General features: G+C 42.6%; 1 protein-coding gene across 1 annotated transcript in view; it reads left to right on the top strand.

Annotated features, from left to right (window-relative positions):
* LOXHD1 (lipoxygenase homology PLAT domains 1) overlaps positions 1-15,973 on the top strand; it is a 210,918-nt gene that overhangs the window by 137,193 nt on the left and 57,752 nt on the right. Inside the window, exons 33-34 of the mRNA XM_077817080.1 lie at positions 5,676-5,884; positions 13,529-13,714. Coding sequence (XP_077673206.1) covers positions 5,676-5,884; positions 13,529-13,714 — 395 coding nt within the window. The remainder of the gene's footprint in view (positions 1-5,675; positions 5,885-13,528; positions 13,715-15,973) is intronic.

Raw genomic sequence — 15,973 nt, 5'->3', positions numbered from 1 at the left:
CTCCCTAGGTAACCCATTCCAGTGCTTCACCACCCTTCTAGTGAAATAGTGTTTCCTAATATCCAACCTAGACCTCCCCCACTGCAACTTGAGACCATTGCTCCTTGTCCTGTCTTCTGTCACCACTGAGAACAGCCGAGCTCCATCCTCTTTGGAACCCCCCTTCAGGTAGTTGAAGGCTGCTATCAAATCCCCTTACTCTTCTGCAGACTAAATAAGCCCAGTTCTCTCAGCCTCTCCTAATAAATCATGTTCCCCAGCCCCTTAATCATTTCCGTTGTCCTCTGCTGGACTCTCTCCAATTTGTCCACATCCTTTCTGTAGCGGAGGGCCCAAAACTGGATGCAATTCTCCAGGTGTGGCCTCACCAGTGCTGAATAGGGGGGAATAATCACTTCCCTCAATCTGCTGACAATGCTCCTACTAATGCAGGCCAGTATGCCTTTAGCCTTCTTGGCAACAAGGGCACACCGCTGACTCATATCCAGCTTCTCGTCCACTGTAACCCCTAGGTCCTTTTCTGCAGAACCGCTGCTTAGCCAGTCGGTCCCCAGCCTGTAGTGGTGCAGGGGATTCTTCCATCCTAAGTGCAGGACTCTGCACTTGTCCTTGTTGAACCTCATCCGATTTCTTTTGGCCCAATCCTCCAATTTGTCTAGGGCCCTCTGTATCCTATCCCTACCCTCCAGTGTATCTGCCTCTCTGTCTTTAAAGGCTCTCTTCCCAATGACAAAGCCTAGAGACTTAATTTTTTAAGAAAGTGAAAGCATTGATTATGGAGCATAATTGTAAACCAGCTGCTTTTAAAATGGGGTATATTGGGGGGCCATTTATGCACCTTCATGATCTCAGTATGCATGGGCCCTGACAGTATTTTGCTCTGTGTTTATAAAGCACCTGGTCACCGTGGCATCTGTACAAACATGCAGCATTTAACAGCCAGAAAACCACGGCTAGTGTTACTGGTTCTCCTCTCTTGCTTTTTCCATTTTCAGGCTTAGGTTATGAATCTGATTTTATGTTGCCCAACCCACCCTGTAACCTACTTGTCTTGGTGCCACTCAGATCTTCCTCTTGTTCTGCACTCATTCCAGGATGAGCAGATCCAGTGTTGTGCTTGTGAAGGAGGTGTACTCACTGCCTGTAGCACGCCCTTGTGTCTGGGTGCAGTGCTGCAAGGATCCTCGTCTCCAGTGCCTCCAACTGGCTGTCTGCCTCTTGCCATGTCTTCCGTGCCTCAGCTCTCTAGCCAAGTCCCAGGAAGTTCAGTCATATCACCTTCAGCTGGGAGGGTCATAGGCAAGGCTGAGCCTGGCCTTAAAGGGCCAGCCTTCCTGTGACAGTGCTGCAATGAGAAATAAGTGAGGTCATTCTGTAATTCGCACCTTCCTTCTGATACTGCTTCCTCAGCGGAGGAATGAATAACTGCCTTGCATCCATCATCTGGGCATTCCATGGAATTTCCCAAATCACGTGTAAAATCTCAATGTCTTCCATTCGGCACCATCGTTAATGGAACTGTAATGGTTTCCGTGTTCTTTTGCAGGTATAGCAACTTTTAGGCCTCCAGTACTTTCAATACCTGGAGAAGTACCACATCCCCAATAAATGAGAGAGGTTGTCCCGTGCCCCAGAGGAACAAACAAAGACGTTATTTTGTAGTGGTCAGGGCACAGGATTGCAAGCCAGAATGCCTCTGCTTAACTCATTGGATACCCTTGAGCAGGTCACTGAGGCCCAGATTCTTAAAGGTTTTTAAGTATGTGCTGTGCTCAGTGTTACAACACCTAACTGATTTAGGAGCTTAAATCTCATTTTCAAAAAGGATATAGGCACTTAAGAGACAAAATCCCATGAACAGTCAATGCGATTTAGGCTTCTGGGAGCCTAAATCACTTGTGAAAAAGGAAACCTAGGCTCTTATATCAGTTTGGCGTTGCAACGCTGAGCACACCAATGCTTAAGTACCTTTAAAAATCTGGGCCTTAACAACTCTCAGCTTATCCGTATGTAAAATGGGGGGTGATAATACTTTCCTAGCTCACGTGTGCTGTCAGATTTAATGCTTGTAAAGTGCTTTGAGTTCTTTGAATGGAGCATGCTATTTAAGTTCTATATAGTATTAGCAGTAATTGTATGAAGAAAGCCATTTTAACCTACCACAGGATGACAGAATGAAATGGTCTTCCAGTGGAAGCACTCTCCAAAAGGAATTCAGAATACTCTTTAATTAAGGTGGGAGGCTACAGCTTGACATGTCTTGTGGTGTGTGTCAAATGTATGTAACCCACACTGTGATCTTTTCAATGAAGAGGTGCCATCATTGCATTGCTTAAACAATTGTACTACAGTGAATTCATTGCACGCTCATTACACTGATGTGCACAATTAAGCATAATTGGTACTGTATAGTGTAGAATAATTCTTGCCTAATGTTTAATTCACTTCTGTGCTGTTACAGTCAATTTCAGAAGCCTGAAATTGGGGTTGTATGAAACTCATTGGTTTCAGCTCACAGAGGAAAGAGCAGATTTAATTTGCATGAAGTCATGCCCCAGTGTAAGTTTCAAGTTCAAACCAAAAGCAAAAACTTGATCAACACCACTGTGCTAGAATCATAGAAATGTAGGGCTGGAAGGGACCTCCAAAAGTCATCCAGTCCCGCCCCTTGTATTGTAGCAGGGCCAAGAAACCTAGACCATCCTTGAGAAGGGTTTGTCCAACCTGTTTTTAAAAACCTCCAGTGATGGGGATTCCACAGCTTTCCTTGGAAGCCTGTTCCAGAGCTTAACTACCCTTTATGGTTAGAAAGTTTTTTCTAATATCTAACCTAAATCTTCCTTGCTACAGATTAAGCACATTGCTTCTTGTCCTACCTTCAGTGGACATGGACAGCAATGGATCACGGTCCTCTGCATAGCAGCCCTTAGTAGATTTGAAGACTGTTCTCAGGTCCCCTCTCAGTCTTCTTTTTTCAAGACAAAACATGCCTAATTTTTTAAAAACTTTCCTTATAGGTCAGGATTTCTAAATCTTTTATCATTTTTGTTGCTCTCCATGGGACTCTCTCCAATTTGTCCACAATTTCCTGAGGCGTGGCACCCAGAACTGGACACAATACTCCAGCTGAGGCCTCACAAGTGCCGAATAGAGTGGGACTATTACCTCCTGTGTCTTACATACAGCACTCCTGTTAATACACCTCGGAATGATATTAGCCTTTTTTCCGCATTGTTGACTCATATTCAATATGTAATCCACTGTAACCCCCAGATCCTTTTCAGCAGTACAGCCACCTAGTCAGTTATTCCCCATTTCGTAGTTGTGTATTTGATTTTTCCTGCCTAAATGAAGTACATTGCACTAGTCTTTATTGAATGTAATCTTGTTGAATTCAGATGAATTCTCCAATTTGTCAAGGTCATTTTGAATTCTAATCCTGTCCTCCAAAGTGCTTTAATCCCTCCCATCTTGGTATCACCTGCAAATTTTATAAACCTACTCTCTACTCGATTATCCAAGTCATTAATGAAAATATGGAAACCTTAAATCAGTCCAGACTCACTTGAACCTCGGCTAAGTGTTACTCAAAAGATTTGTGAGCCTTGCTCCCTGTAACTGGGTCTCAGTGGGTCACAACTGAGGATGCCAACTTCAGGACAAACTGCTGAGAAACAGGGGAAAAACAACCTAAAACTGGTGGTGGTTATTCCATGAAATATAGCAAACCAGCAACAAAAATAAACTTCTGTTTCACTGCACTGGCTACCAAGAAGTCATAAAAGCAGTTTCCTTGGGCATTTCAGTTCTTATGTCACCACCAAAATCACTGGATTTAAAGATGAGTGGTTCTTTACAACCAGTCTCATCAAATAAAAGGTTCTTCTGATCCCAAAGGACTGGCCACACACCCAGGTCAATATATAACTTAGATATTACCCAAAAATCACACTGATGCCAATCCTTTAGTATCTAAAATCGAAAGGTTTAATCATAAAATGAAAGAAAGAAAGGCGAGAGTTAAAACTGGTTAAAGGAATCAAATACATACGCCAATTGCAAAGTTCTTGGTTCAGGCTTGTAGCAGTGATGGAATAAACTGCTGGCTTGTTAAGTCTCTGGTTGCTTCCAAATCATTGGAAGGACCTCAGTCCCTTGGTTAGAATGCTTCCATTAGTATAAGTCCATAGTCCAGAGGTTTGAGCAAGACAGAGGCAAAATGGAGCTATTTCCAGGGCCTTTTATAGCTTTTGCCATGTGGAGGGAATCCCATTGTTCTCACTGTGGAAAATTACAGCAACAAGATGGAGTCTGGAGTCACATAGGCAAGCTATATGTCCATGCATTTTGCTTACTCACAGCAGGAAATTCCGTTAAGTGTAGATGGGCATCTCCCATGGTCCATTGTCAGTTAAATGTTCTTTTGATGGGCCACTCAATTTGAATAGTCCCTCCAAGATGTGCTGGCTACCTACTTGTGGGCATTACCCCAGGGGCAAACATTTGAAATCCAGGTATTGAGCCAATACTTATAACTTCAAATACAAAAATGATACATGCATACAGATAGCATAATCATAACCAGAAAATCATAACCTTTTCATAGACATCTTACATGCCATATTTTGTACAAGATTTGTTGCAAAAATATAACAGTGGTTGCAACAATGATCTATATCATCATATTTTAGTCAGATAATGCCACCTCCCTCCCCTCTCCCCAAAAAAAACAATCTGTTGATTAACCTCGGCCAAGTTTGGAGTTTGTGCTGAGGTACATTTCACAGAGTTTTGAACATATTTTGTTGTGAACATGTTGTACAGCTTGGCGTGAAATGTTCTGAGAAGTCATAGGTGTATTCATCATCTTTCTCTTCATCGTCCAACAGACGTACCCAAATGGGCTCTTGGAAACCACTTGAAAAGCAGCCTGTCACTGGAGAAATAGCTCTTCCTTACTAACAGCTGAGCTGAAATGTTTCAAAACCACTATAAAACTACCTAGGGAAGCTCCGAAGCTATGGTCTGAAGGGTTTTTTCCCCAAATATATATTATATAATGTATAAATATTATTCAGTGTCTAACCTTTAATATGAGAACATTCATAGTTTTCCTTGACTATGTAAAGGGACACTGGAGCCCTGAAAGTGCCCCATGTATCAAAGTGATCCTTGAATAAAGAACAAGGAGGAACTACAGTGGTACTGGGAATGTTCAGTCAATGATTCTGTTTGGCTTGGCGCTAACAGAGTTTTTTGTGCCTTTGTTATCCTATGAGTGTGTGAACTCTTTGGTCTGCTGGCCTATTTATGATGTAGGGCCTGAGTCTTGTTGACACTAAGGTCCCTTAATGTAAATCAAAACCAGGCCCTTAGTCTACAAAGGAAAATTCTGCACTGAAATGCACCCTATGTAACCTTATGGAACTGAATGGGTTGCGTGGGAGGTAAGTGAAGGCAGAATTTGGCCCTGTGTGTGTGTATATGGGAAAATTTCCCAGCACACATTCATAGCCCAATCCTGCAAGGTGATGTGCATCTCACAGATTGAGATTACTCAACACCTCTCAGGAGGCACTCCGCACCTTTTAGGATTAGACTATTGGCACTTGAGATGTTGGTACCCTTGCGTCTCTGTACACGTTTTCTGATTAATGGAACTTTGTCCTTTGCAGTGATTCCATATCACCTCATCATCACTACTGGCACAGAATATGATTCAAGCACCGAGAGCCGAGTTTACATCATCATTACGGGTCCTCAGAAAGTGCAGACAGGCAGAATGTGGCTGGATCTCCTGAAAGAAAAGAAACAGTTTGCTGATGGCTCCGTGGAAAAGTTCTCTGTTATGGGATTAGATGTTGGGGAGATCAAAAAATTGGAGGTACTGTGTGAACAAAGAATGGTCATTGGAGCATGTTTCACCTATCTTCAGTATAGTTAGAAAAGGCCAAAAGAGGAGGTGTTTGGATCCAGAATAGAAAATGGGGTTCTCTCAAGTTGTTCTCTCACAAGATTTCAACTACACCCAAACCAGAGTCAGCAAATAAGTCCCTTCTGGTTTTGGATCAGACTTAGAACCAAGACTTCAGAGGGCAGGTTCAAAATCTGCAAAATTTAAATGCCTTTGATATTGATGTCCCAGTTTTGTCCCATCTCTAATAAAATGACAGTTGCTCTTCCATAAGATGGTTGTTTGAACATCTTCAAAGTAAATTTGTTTTTTTTATCTGGTGCAGTTATAATTTATCCACAGGTCCAGTAAAAATAGGCCCAGGGATTTCCCTACACCCCCCCCATGGGGGTGTTTACCCCGTCTCCTGAATTTCCCCAACACCCGCCCCAGTTTTGTGAACTAGTTACATGCAGTGTTGCCAATTTAGTGATTGTTTGGAAATGTGAATTGAAATCGAAACATTGATACACACTTTAAAAGCATATGCAGTGTATGATAAAATACGCGTATCTGAAAAAGTATAATAGATTTGAAAAGTATGAACGTAGACTAGCTTCCTTGTACAGCTGTTTATGACAATGTCAGTGCATTCATTTCGGTGATGTTGATCAACCTAATCATTTCAAATTATGATTTGTAAGCAAAGTCTAAATGAGCTCTCCCTGACAGCTAGTGATGAGCTGGGGGCTGTAGGGAAAGGCTTCAGGACCAGACTGTATTTACATTCACACCTAATCTACCTAGGTATCCAGCAAACAGAGCTATGTTGCCCAAGTGATAGATTTTGGCTGGGGTTGGGTTACAAATCATTTGAATGCGAGGGGTAAAGAAATGTTGTTATTCTTATTGTATGAGTAAAGGGCAGTAGCACTGTACTTAGCCTGTGCTGATTGAGAGCATCACGAGAGAGGGTGGGGACAGGTGTTTTGCTTGATGGTCTGCCTGAGTCACAAGTACTATTAGACCTGCCCCTCTCCACTGTTTAAAGACAGAGCTGATTAGGCTCCATAGATAGTCTTTGTTTTGTTAAGTGACCACTGCAGCTGAAATCACTGATAATCAGGACTAAATGCTTAGACCTGCTGTGGGACAGTGTTTCTGTGTAAGAGACAGCCCAGTCTGCACTAACAGTGAGGTTCCCCCACTGAGAACTCAGCTAAAATCACTGAGAGCTGGGTGGAACCTCAAGAGACCAACTCGCAGAGGTCACAGTGGCAGGTGGCAGCAGAAGATGACGGCACAGGGCCATTGGCAACAAAGCGATGGAGTGAACGGTGGCACAACGAACAACAGTGGCCAGAGCGAACAGTGAGCAGCTGGAGGAATGAGCAAGGTGCCTTCTTGCCCCCCACCTAGGAGGTGAACTCATGTGAAAGCACCTCTGAACTCTGAGTCTCCACTGACCAAGGACAACACCAGTGAGTGATAATGAGGCTGTTACTCAACACAGTTCTTGCGAAGAAACCGGGCCGTGGCACCGTACTTTCTATTTAAGCAAGAGATACCACACACTATAGACTGGAGGCCAATGTTAAGTGCATTGTCACTTGTTCTGAAGTTGAACACTGGTTCCAAACAAGACCAGCAAATGTTCACTATCTTTCTGCAAGAAACTCAACTGACTGGCTAGACGCATGTGGTGCAACAGTGAAAGACTCAACAGTTGAAAAAGTGAAGAACTCTCTCACCACATTCCAAAAAATTGCATACGTGGCTTATGAATGCACCAGTGCAAATGATCATCAAGTACTAAGTCATTGTGTACGTTATCTTGATGTCAGTGGTAGGCCAGTAGATGCATTTCTAGATGTTCAAGTTATAGAAGATAGATTGGCTGCATCTGTGACAACCCACATCTTAGAAGAGTTAACTGCTTGTCAATTGGACCCCGAACAGATGGCTGCTTGTGCTTTTGATGGAGCTGCAAACTTCTGTGGAAGACATGGTGGAGCACAAGCTTTGCTCAGATAGAAGTGTAACCCTAGTCTCTCCTATACACACTGCAGAGGCCATCTACTCCAACTAGCACTAGTACAAGCTGCAGACTCTTCAAAAGACATTAAAAAAGCTATATATTTAATGTCTTCATTATATTCTTTTTTCTGCAAGAGTCCAAAAAGACTGAATATCTTGGAAAATATAGAAGATACATTGGGACTGAAGTTCAAATTAGTCCAACATTTGGATCAATCAGAGAGCTGTCCATTGAAAAAGACTTCAATCCAGAAGTTGACTAATAAAGGCATTTATACTGAATCATTAAGTGAAGAGGACGAGAAGTGTTTGTTAAGACAACTGAAAAAGTACACAGACTTGATTCTTAAAAATCTACAACAGCGACTTCTACATTCTACTCAACCTCTATGGAGCTTTTACAGATCCCTGTCCTATAAAACACCGACAGTTGAGTGGAGTGAGGCACTACCAGCAATGGGGCTGCCATGTGCTCAGGACAGAAGAGAGAATTTGAACACAGAGTGGAATATCATACGACGAATGAATGAAGATTTGACCTCAACTTCTTTTTTATCATCACTAGTGGCTCAACTCAATCTTTATGCTATGTTTCCTGGGCTGAAAGAAGTAGGAATTCATCTCTTGCTACTCCCAGTCACAACAGCTACAGTTGAGTGTTCTTTTTCATCATTGAATAGAATTTTGTGTTTTGAAAGAAGTCGCCTTCTGCCTGATCATGTGAATGAACTAATGAGCATATCAATTGAAGGAATGGAAGTACTGGACATATGAGAAGCGACCAAAGATGAATGCATTGCATTCAAGAAGTTCATTAACAGAGTTGTGCACAATTATAACAAGAAACCAAGAAGGATGTAGATGTAGTGCTTCATAGAAGGCTTGAGTAGCCAACTTTAATTTGTGTGATGATTGTAAAATGGTCATGAAACATTTTTCAGTTTTTACTATGGTGCCATGCAGCCCACCTTCACCCTCACAGTCTCACCCCTCAGCGGCCCTGACCTGCCGCCCCCCTTGTAAATTTGAACACACACACCCTAATTTCAATTCCTGGGGAAAACACTGCTCCTATTCTCTATTCACCTTTTCCCTTGTTGATTTTTGCAGTGCTTCCCTCTGAGTTTCATAAGCTGCCTCCAGTGAGAAAAACATCTTGTATAATTTTCTAGCTAAACATGGAAATTGTTTTCAGAGCTTGGAGGGCCTCAAAAACGAGAATTAATCATGGCTCATAAGCAATGTGCACAGATCAGAGCTCCTAGAAAAGGAACCTTTCTTTTTTTATCGTTGTTATGGCTCAGGGAGACAGAATTTACATAAACTCCCCATCACTGAGTTTAAATGTAGTATGAATTGTCAAAATATGAATAATTCTTGCTCCACATGGCAGCTACCACCTCCTGAAAGTTAACCCAAGTCCCACAAGTACTGCAGTCTTTCTACAAGCCGAAGCCCACCAGGACTGAGGATTTCAATAGGCAGTCCATTCCAGGCCATGCCCAGCTGTTGCTGTTAACTTTCCAGATGTGCTGACAAGCCTTTTTTAATTTTTTTGTCTAGAGAGAGAGAGAGGAGTGAAATATACAAAGAGAGAGAACTCCTAAACAAATTGAAAATCTCTTGAACTTGCATGCCCTGTTGCAGCAGGTAATGGTTAAAGTGTAATGCTTCCATTAACTTCCATTCAAGCAATGCATTCTGACACCTTGAGCTGTGCTTTCTAATAGCTTTTAGTTTATTATCAAGCCACTTCCTTAATGCACTCTAAGTGCCTAGTTATTAACGTTAGGCCAATTTGTATCCAAGCATTTTTGGTGCAGATTTTCAAAGTTAGGCAAGTATATAACGCCTCTTCCCCCTCCCTCTCCAGTGTATGTTTATATGTAAATGTACCTCTGACCTGGGCAGGTAAGTTGTGGGTGAACAAGTATTGGCCTCCACCAAACTGTTCAAGAGGAAAGGAGAGAAAATCAGCAGTCTGGGGAAAGAGGGATAAAGAAATGAGCAGGAATGGTGGGAGGAAGAGAGGGAAATCAGAGAAGGAAGTGTGAAGTAGGTAGGGACACTGTGAGAAGGGAGACAGGCAGGACGAGGGGAGAAAATAATAGAGAGGAAAAGGGGGGAAGGAAATGATGTGAAGGTGAAATTGAGAGAGAGAGAGAGAGAGAGAGAGAAGAAGAAGAAAAATCAAGAAATAACACACAGCTTTTAAGCTAGCCTCTGGCCACTTGGGCTCCTAAAGCCTCAATAGGCCCTATCATTATCCTATCCACCCTCCTATTCATTTGCCCATTTTTCCTTTTTAATGTGCCCTGCCTCTGTTTTGATAGTCACCCACTCAGGGTTTTGTGCCTCTTTTCATGCCGTCCCCTGTGCCTGGAAAGTCTCTCCTGGTTAAAATGCATCTCAGTATGACATCCACAAGCCAATCTGCATTGGCTGCCATGGCACATGTGCTTCTTTTCTTGTACAATATTGTACCCTTTAGAGGTACTGGGGAAGAAAATTGCTTGCTAGTTATCTACTTGGTGGAGGTGAAGAACACCTGGGTATTTGGAATTGGCATTTGCTTGCTATTAGCAGAATGTGAGAGGTTATAGACATAAATTCTTGAGCAGAAATAACAAAGTATATTGCAGAAGATGCTGGAATAGTCTCTGTACTCTGTTCGACTGGCTTTACTAGCATAGTAATATCTGCACTGTGATGCAGTTTGTAATCATGTATTTTAAAGACAGACACAATGAAGATTTGAGTGATATGAGAAGGCCCCTTTGCTGCCTGCTTTGCCTATGGGTTCTGAGATGGGATCAGAAATGAGGAGTTCAGGGTGCAGGAGGGGCTTGGGGTGTGTGTGGGGGTGAGAGCTCCAGCTAGGGGTGTGGGCTCTGATGTGGAGCCAGGAATGAGGGATTTGGGGTACAGCAGGGGGCTCCAGACTGGGTCTGAGGGGTTTGGAGTGAGGGATGGGTGTGAGGGCTCCAGCTAGGGATGCAGGCTCTGGGTGGGGCCGGGGATGAGGGGTTTGGGGTGCAGGAGGGTGCTCCAGGTTTGGACTGAGGGGTTCGGAGGGTGGGAGGGGGCTCAGGGCTGGGGCAGGGGGTCGGGGCACGGGGGAGGGGTCAGGGTGCAGGCTCTGGGTGGCGTTTATCTCAAGCAGCTCCCAGAAGCAGCAGCATGTTCCTCCTCCAGCTCCTATGCGGAGGCACAGCTAGGCTACTCTGCGCGCTGCCCCATCCACAGGCGCCACCCCTGCAGCTCCCATTGGCCACAGTTCCCTGTGCGGTGCTGCAAACCAGAGATTCAATGGCCCGGTGAGCCTCCAGGATCCCTTTTCAACCGGATGTTCTGGTCAAAAACCGGACACCTAGTCAGCCTAGAGGACCGATGAAAGTCTGCTGGTCTTCTGGATTCTCAAAGGTAGCCCAGAATGCAAATGTTGATGTCAAGAGGTGTCCCAGAATGATGCCTAGTGGGACATTTGTAATGAATTGAGACAAGAAGCAGACTTTCACAGGAGTCCCAACAGAATTTCCCCTAAAGCTACTCTGTGTCTGCTTTCTAGGACTTCCCCATCCTCCTCATTCCTGGCATCTTCCTACAGATTTAAAGAAACAGTGCACGTGTTCTCATAAGGGCTGCTATGTTGGCAGGGAGGGTGCGGAAAAGCAAGTGCATTCTCCACACCCCCCTCGGAATCTGAGAATTATTGCATCCACTGTGCACTTGAACGTCCCGAGTGGTTAGCATCAATTGTCTGCGGCTGCACAGACATTATTGGTGTAATAATATTCCTAATAGGAGTGATGGTTGAGACTGTTTGATAAAATGATCATTTGTTTTTGGGTGGAGTAAGATACAGACCTCTCATCCTCGATAGAGCTGTTATTCTTAAAAAGTTATTAGATATTTAGAGGGGTTCAGAAAATAATTTGTAATAGTTGAGAGCTAAGAGTTCTGTATCTCTTAATGATGCATAAGTTTTGCTTTGAAAATAATGAACTGCAGGCAGCTCTTATTTCCAGCCTGTTATGAACAGATTGTTCATTAGAATGACTGACGGAGAGAAGTTTGCTTTTTGTGATTGGGATACAGAATTATGCTGTTAGGGATGTGCTAAGATTAATCTCCCCAGTTATTTAACAGTGACACACACGTTCTTGGAGAGGAGTTTGAAGGATTAGCAGTTGACTGCAGCTGTACCATCTCCAGCTGTGATGTTGTCAGATCTCATAGGCGAAGGCTAGGAGACGCTTCAAGGAGCTGCAGAATGATGATAACTAAATATGAGGCATTCTTCACGCTGAGTCAGTACTGAACCAATGCTCAGCATAGTGCTGGGGTTACTGTGCTGCTTCGGGTACCAGCTTTCAGCTGTCTATCTAAGATAAGCAGATGGCACCATCACCATAGTATCTGAGGGTTTGTCTACATTGTGGCATGGCCACTGCTGGCCCAGGTCAGCTGACTCAGGCCATGGGGCTCTAAAGTCTCAGTGTAGATGTTTGGGCTCAGGCTGGTCTCTCTGAGGGAGCTGACCCAGGCTCCGAGTGCCACGGATGTTTTAATTGCAGTGTAGACGTACCCTCAGTGCCTCACAATCTTTAATGTATTTATCCTCACGCCATCCCTGGGAGCTATGGAAGGACCATTATCCCCATTTTACAGACGGGGAACTAAGGCACAGAGAGACTAGGTGACTTGTCCAAGGCCATACAGAAAGTCTATGGCAGAGCAGGAAATTAAACCCAGGTCCCCCAATTCCTAAGCTAGTGCCCCTTGGACCAGCCTTCCAGAGGTCCTGGAACCAAATGGTCATTTAAAGATCCATTTAATATTTATAGTACAGTAACAGTTAGAGACTCTGATCAACACTGGGGCCCCACTGAGAAGCAGACACAGTTCCTGCCCGGAAGAGCTTACAATTCAAGAAAATGAGCCACATACCAAAGTTAGGGAAGAGGGAAGCAATCCGATATATGTATTTTTATATACAGACATACATATGGGGGGTTGGTGTGTGTATGGGAGGGGGCGTATGGCCTTACAGGGTGTGATGAGGCCATTCTGTACATGGGGAATGGCAGGGAAGAAAATGCAAACTAAGCAGAGCCAACAAGTGGGTGGTCATAACTGTTATTGTTGGTGGAGTGGAAGGGGGTGATGCTGTAATAGGTGTGGTACTTTTTGCAACAATAGGGGTGTTTCTTGACCATGTTTCAATGTGGGCAGTTGCATTCTGCCTTTTTAATATCAATTTCCCCACACACACACACACGTATATACAATTAGGGTATTGTATTGTCCTTCACTTCTGTCTAGGTTTTAAAATCATGGCCATCAGTATGATATCTGAGCACCTTAACTAGTATTAACTGCAGTGGATACTGACATCCTTACTTTCATGTAGAAATGTCATGCATTGTTTTACATCTGCTCTGTTCCATCCTGGAGGTGACTGCATTTCAGCAGTACATGAAATAAACTGGCTTTGGCTGTCATTACCAATTAAAACATCTGGTCTGATCATTTCCTATTAGGATCCCTGGATACTTCCTTTAACAGTCAATGTTTTTATCTCTCTGAATGTTGTAGCTGGGTCATGATGGTGCCACACCAGAGAGCTCCTGGCTAGTAGAAGAGCTAACACTCATTGTGCCCACTAAAGGGGTCATGTATACCTTTGTCTGTAAATGCTGGCTGGCCAGGGACCGAGGGGATGGTCTCACTTCACGTGTCTTCAACATCCTGGATGCAGATTGTGTTAACATTGGCCACAAGGTATGTTCTAAGATGTTGTTACTCTTTAGCAATTAAATTAAAACCTACCTCTATATAAGTGTGTATGTGCCATATATGGTAACAGATTATAACATAACTACAGTGAATACATTTGTAAACTACTGTACTTTCTACATGAGGTTTGGGTTTCTTATTTTTAAAAGGTATCTTTATTATTTATTTATAATTTTTGCTTGGTATCATTACCTGTGATAAAGCACTGTATATATTTACAATTCTAAAAAACTAATTTCTAATCTGTTATATTGTATGCACAGGAAATAATTTCAAAGTTAACAAAGTAAGATGTGACTTTTTGTTTGAATGAAGTTTGAGGATTGTTTTTGTACCAAGTTTGTGTTTCGGAAAAAAAATATTTTTGTTTTTGCTCAATTAAAAGAAAGCATCTGGAAACCATTAGACTTTTATAGCTTTGCTTATCTCTTGAATCAAGTACCAAATGATTTAAATCAAATGTAGCCAAGAAAAATTAAAAAGAAAAGACAAAAACCATATATATATATGGTTTATATATATATATATAAACATTTGAGATGAGATGTTGTGTGCTATATTTTAACCCAATACAAATTTAAAAAGCCTGAATTATGCAGTCCTTGGAAATAAGATTCATAATGGAAATACTAGCAGACAATAATGTTGACGAGTGAGACAATAATACAGTGTTGGTCTGAAATCTCTGTTGGTAAATCTATATTCACAGCTAAATCACCCTACTGGTAAAACAGTAATTTCATACATTGCTCCTGACTTCCAATTAAATGAAATTTACTCATAAAATCTTTTTTGTACCCCAGACAAACAGAAGTATAATAACATTTTCTACTGACAGACACAGCCACTGCACACAGCCTTCAACAGTAGAACCTAGTGCACTCATAAAGAAGACTTTGGGCAGAAAACTGGGACTAAGATCTACTTTATCTGAAACGTTCCACCAGTTCTTTAACTTTCACCTTGACAGGTTTCAAAGAGTCACACCAGAGACCTCCTCTAATGTGTCATCCATAAATCAATATTGATGCTAATTAAGGTTTAAGCTTAGTTTTCCATTAAAAGCTCAGTGTTGCCCACCACTTCCTTAAGTTTACCAAAAGTAATTCCACCCACCTGAAATCTCATATGTGAAGTTATGCCAGAATTTTTCTGGAAAATTTAGGGGAAATTAGGGACAGTGTCTGAGAGCTGAGAGTTCAAATACTGAAGGGTAGGTTTCACTTTTCAAACAGTTCATAACATATTCTGTCCCATCTTTCCTTATGGAACAGTTCATAACATATTCTGTCCCATCTTTCCATCTTACCTCTTGGATCAGAAACTCCAAATTTGTTGGCATTGGTGAGGACTGGCACCTTTAACTATTTTTGGAAAGTTAATGGTATGATTTTTCTTCACCTCCTGCACAGCTGCCGCATAATTTAAATGTATCAGTTTTAATTTATTTTCCCTCCTATTCCTTTGACACTCTTGAATAATGTGGCATCCATGACTGATGCCTATAAAACCTACATAACGTATCACACCAATAAGGAGTACAGTGTATTGGGACAGTTTCAGATATCCCTCCACTGATAAACCCAAGGGCCTTAGTTACCATGAAAAACATCTGCAAGAGTGCCTAAGTGACTTAGGTAACTAAGTCCCATTGACTTTCAGAGGGACTTCTAGGTCACTTAGGTGCTTTTTGAAATGTTATTGAAAGTCCCATGGAGCATTGGGACTCAGGGACCTAAATCACGTAGGTGCTTTTGAAATATTTTACCCCATGAGTCCAGCTGTTTACATCTCAGAGAAAGAGAATAAAGTAAAACTAATATGTTGAAAACGACCCCAAGTAGCATTCCTATGCATAAGCTGGCACAACTTTAAAGTCTGATATCTTGGAACCTTCCAGAGCTAGATGCAAGTACTGTGTATCGCACTGGGAGAGTGGGAATCTCCACTTTGCCATGGCTAAGACACCCAATTCTGCACTTGGGATGGAAGAATCCCATGCACTGCTACAGACTAGGGTCCGAGTAGCTAGGCAGCAGTTCTAGAAAAAGGGACCTAGGGGTTACAGTGGATGAGAAGTTGGATATGAGTCAACAGTGTGCCCTTGTTGCCACGAAGGCTAACAGCATTTTGGGCTGTATAAGTAAGAGCATTGCCAGCGGATCGAGGGACATGATCATTCCCCTCTATTCGGCATTGGTGAGGCCTCATCTGGAGAACTGTGTCCAGTTTTGGGACCCCCCA

This window comes from Eretmochelys imbricata, chromosome 5, assembly GCF_965152235.1.
Source record: "Eretmochelys imbricata isolate rEreImb1 chromosome 5, rEreImb1.hap1, whole genome shotgun sequence".
In the NCBI taxonomy this organism is placed as follows: domain Eukaryota; kingdom Metazoa; phylum Chordata; order Testudines; family Cheloniidae; genus Eretmochelys; species Eretmochelys imbricata.
The sequence above is the reverse complement of the archived record's forward strand: the minus strand, read 5'-3'. Positions and strand labels throughout refer to the sequence as shown.